General features: G+C 59.0%; 1 protein-coding gene across 1 annotated transcript in view; it reads left to right on the forward strand.

Annotated features, from left to right (window-relative positions):
- Positions 1–72: 72 nt before the first annotated feature.
- Positions 73–3,906, forward strand: part of C3 (complement C3) — a 16,858-nt gene continuing 13,024 nt past the window's right edge. Inside the window, exons 1-10 of the mRNA XM_010166076.1 lie at positions 73–146; positions 940–1,132; positions 1,587–1,746; positions 2,042–2,112; positions 2,193–2,287; positions 2,369–2,451; positions 2,536–2,626; positions 2,978–3,080; positions 3,265–3,385; positions 3,815–3,906. The exon at positions 3,815–3,906 is cut by the window's right edge and continues 10 nt beyond it. Coding sequence (XP_010164378.1) covers positions 73–146; positions 940–1,132; positions 1,587–1,746; positions 2,042–2,112; positions 2,193–2,287; positions 2,369–2,451; positions 2,536–2,626; positions 2,978–3,080; positions 3,265–3,385; positions 3,815–3,906 — 1,083 coding nt within the window. The remainder of the gene's footprint in view (positions 147–939; positions 1,133–1,586; positions 1,747–2,041; positions 2,113–2,192; positions 2,288–2,368; positions 2,452–2,535; positions 2,627–2,977; positions 3,081–3,264; positions 3,386–3,814) is intronic.

The raw sequence follows: 3,906 nt of genomic DNA on the forward strand, positions 1-3,906 counted from the left end.
CGTATTAACCGGTTCTGCCACCATAAAAGGACCACCTGGATCCTCCCTCTCCTGTCTACCCCCTCTACAGCCATGGGGGCTCCGGTGCTGCCCCTTCTTCTCGGCCTCCTCCTCCTGCTGCACGCGACCCCCACCCATACCCAAATGTGAGTTGTGGGGACTTCCTCCCTCCCTTCCCCCACATGGGACCCCTCTCCACCAACCAGATACCCCATGGGACTCCCCCCACCATTGGTCCTCCTCTTCTGGGACCCCCCCACACCTTGGGATCCACCTTGAGATTCTCCATGCACTCATGGGACCCCTCAACTCATTGGTCTCCCTATTCTGGGACAGCCCCCCCATCCCTCCCCACCCCACCCATGGGATCTCTGCACCCTGAGAGCCCCTTACCCATGGGATCCGCACCCATAGGACCCCCCTGGCTGGGACCCCCACTCCAACCAAGACCCCTGCCCTAGATGTCACCCTCATGGTAGACCCTCTCCATAGCCAAGACTCCCCACCTTGAAGGAGACCCCCACATCTGGGATCCCCTAAACCAGGACCCCCATGTCTGGGACCTTAACCCCAACTGGGACCCCCTTACCAGGGACCTCCAACCTACCTAGAACCCCCCTGACCAGGACCCCCACCCTAGATGGGAGCCCCCTCTCCAGGACCTCCCCCGAGGCGTGGGTGCTGGAGGACAATGGGGGAATATTGGGGTGAGGTGGGTGGGATATTGGGGTGCAGTGGAGTATTTGGGGTGGCTTCAGACCCATGGGGCAGACTGGGGGGGTCCTTGGGGTGTCATGGTGTCCCCAGGGAGCTGTGGAGAGGGATCAGCTGGTCCTTAGGGTTCTGTGGGGACAGACTGGGGAGGTCTGGGTGCTGTGAGGTCCTCAGGGTGCTATAGAAGACCCTGTGACAGCCCCTCATGATGACCTGTGTCCCCAGGGTGACGATGGTGACACCGGCGGTGCTGCGGCTGGAGACGGAGGAGCGGGTGGTGCTGGAGGCACCAGGGTTGAGCGCCGCCACCGAGGCCACCCTCCTGGTGCAGGACTTTCCCCTCAAGCGCCATGTGCTCTACCAGATCCGCCTGGCATTGAGCCCCGATGAGGGCATGTTGGCCACCACCACCATCAGAGTATGTTACCACCCCTGTGTCACCTCCCTGCAGGTCAATGCCCCCACCTGCCCCAGGAAGGGTGACCCATGAGGCTTAACCCTATATGAGATGGTGGAGAATCTCCACAGGGCTGGTGGGACATAGGTTGGTTGGTTTGTCACCACAGGGTCTCTGAGGATGGTTGCTCTGAGGTCCTTGGGGACAGTGACCCCAGGGTCCTTGGAGATGGTCACCCTATGATCAGAGAATGGTCACCTGTGGGTCCATGGGGGTGGTCACCTCTGGATCTTTGAGGACAGTGACCCTGATGTCCTTGAAGATGGTCACCCTATGATCAGAGGATGGTCCCCCCTGGAGTCCTTGGGGACTGTCACTTGGCATTCTCAGCCCCATTCCACCGACATGGGTGCCATCTGGTGTCCCCTGCCCATCCCTGTGGTGCAGGTGCCACCTGGTGTCCTTGTCCCCGCAGGTGCCAGCCAAGGCGCTGCCACAGGCCGTGGGGAAGCAGTTTGTCTCAGTGACAGCGCGGGTGGCCCAGGTGACCCTGGAGAAGGTGCTGCTGGTGTCACTCCAGAGTGGCCACATCTTCCTGCAGACCGACAAGCCCATCTACACCCCTGGCTCCACCGGTGGGTCCTTGGGGTGCTGGGTCTTACCATGGCATGTTGGGGTGCTGATGGCACCTTGAGGTGTTGAGTCCCCTTCATGGCACCTTGGGGTCTTGGTGTCATCTTGGTGTGTTGGGTCCCCTCCAGAGCAATTCAGGGTGCTGCTGTGACCTTGGGGTGCTGGGGTCCAGCAGTCATTTGGGGACCTCCCCATGATGTCCCCATTGGGGTCCAGCACCCATTTTGGGGTTCAGCACCCCTTTCTGGATGTCCTTGCACCATCCCTGCTCATCTTGTCCCCCATGTCCCCTCCCAGTGCTCTGCCGCCTCTTTGCTGTGGGCCACCTCATGGAACCAGTACCCAAGACAGTGATCGTGGAGGTTAAGGTGGGTGATTGCTGGGGACACAGGGACATGGGGACACAGCCACCTATGCCATCATTCCCAACCAATCCATGTCCCTTCAGACACCTGATGATGTCATCATCAAACAAGTGCCCGTGTCCTCGCCAATGAAGAACGGCATCTTCTCCCTCAACCACAACCTGCCCGAGGTCGTCAGGTGAGTGTCACTTCCCAGGGTGGCCCAGGGACATGTGTGACCCTGGGCTTGTCCCCTCACCTTGTCTCCCACCTTTTTCAGCCTGGGGACATGGACAATAATGGCCAAATTTGAAGACTCACCAGAACAGGTCTTCAACACCCAATTCGAAGTCAAGGAGTATGGTAAGGTGGGGTGGGTGTCCCCAAACATCTGGGTCCCTTGTGCCTGTCCTGGAGGCCTGGGTCCATTGGGTTTCTGTCCCACAGTGCTGCCAAGCTTTGAGGTGGTCCTGGAGCCAGAGGAGAAGTTCCTCTACATTGACCGGAAGGAGGATTTCCGAGTATCCATCACAGCCAGGTGGGATGAGGACCCCAGAACTGCTCATTTTGGGGATCAGACCCCCATGGGTGATGGTGTGGGTTGATGTTCATGCTCTGCTCTTGTGCAAAGTCCCCAGAGAGGTGACAGGTTTGAGGGTGATGGGGATGTGGGGAAATGGGATGATGGGGACAGAGGGTGAGGAGGACACAGGGTGATGGAGATGGCAGAGTGTGATGGGATGACAGGAGTGACAGGGACAGGGTGATTAGGACATAGGGCAATGGTGTTGCATGACAAGAAGATAAGGGGACACGGGGTGACAGTAATGTGGATGTGATGGGGACATGGGGACAGCGGTTAATGGTGACAATGGTGGCTTGTCCACAGATATCTGTATGGGAAGCGCCTGCAGGGGACAGCCTTTGTCCTCTTCGGCGTTATGGTGGATGACGAGAAGAAGAGCATCCCCCAGTCCCTGCGTCGTGTCCAGGTGACCCTGTCCTTGTCCCAGTCCCCATCCCTTGTCCCTGTTCCTCTGCCCCCTGCTGAGCCCTGTCATCTCCATCCTCATCCCTGTCCCATGCTGAGCTCTGCCATCCCCTGTCCCCATTCCCATCCCTGTCATCATCCTGGTCCCCATAGCTGTCCCCTGTCCCACTAACTCCACACTGCAGGTGACCGACGGGGATGGGGAAGCTGTGCTCTCCATGGACACGCTGCGACAGCGATTCGACAACCCCCAGGAACTGGTGGGACATTCACTCTATGTCTCTGTCACCGTCCTCACCGAGTCAGGTGTGTAGGGGGAGCATGGGGGACACGGGGGACTTGGGAGGATAAGGACACCAGGGACATATGAGGCCATGAGCTCTATGTCTTTATCACCATCTTCAACAACTTGGGTAGGTGGGAAGACACTTGGGGACATGTGGGGACACAGGGGGATGGGGACAGCAGTGACACGTGGGGCTTGGGGACACATGGAGTGCTGGTGGCACCTTGGGAAGTTGGGTCCCCTCCACAACACTTTGGGCATCTTGGGGTGTTGAGTCACCTCCACAGCAAAAGATGGAGAGACATGGGGTTGGGGACAACAAGGATGAGGAGAGAATGGGATTGGGGACAGGAGGATGGGGACATCTGGGGCCACCCAAGTTCAGATGGGGCTGTCCTTGGGGGGGGACTGGGAGCCCTGTGACATGGCCATTCCTGTGCTCACCACAGGCAGTGACATGGTGGAGGCACAGCGCACTGGCATCCGCATCGTGACGTCCCCATACACCATCCACTTCACCCGCACCCCCAAGTACTTCAAG

Source organism: Antrostomus carolinensis, unplaced genomic scaffold (assembly GCF_000700745.2).
Source record: "Antrostomus carolinensis isolate BGI_N321 unplaced genomic scaffold, ASM70074v2 scaffold34080, whole genome shotgun sequence".
Classification (NCBI taxonomy): Eukaryota; Metazoa; Chordata; class Aves; order Caprimulgiformes; family Caprimulgidae; genus Antrostomus; species Antrostomus carolinensis.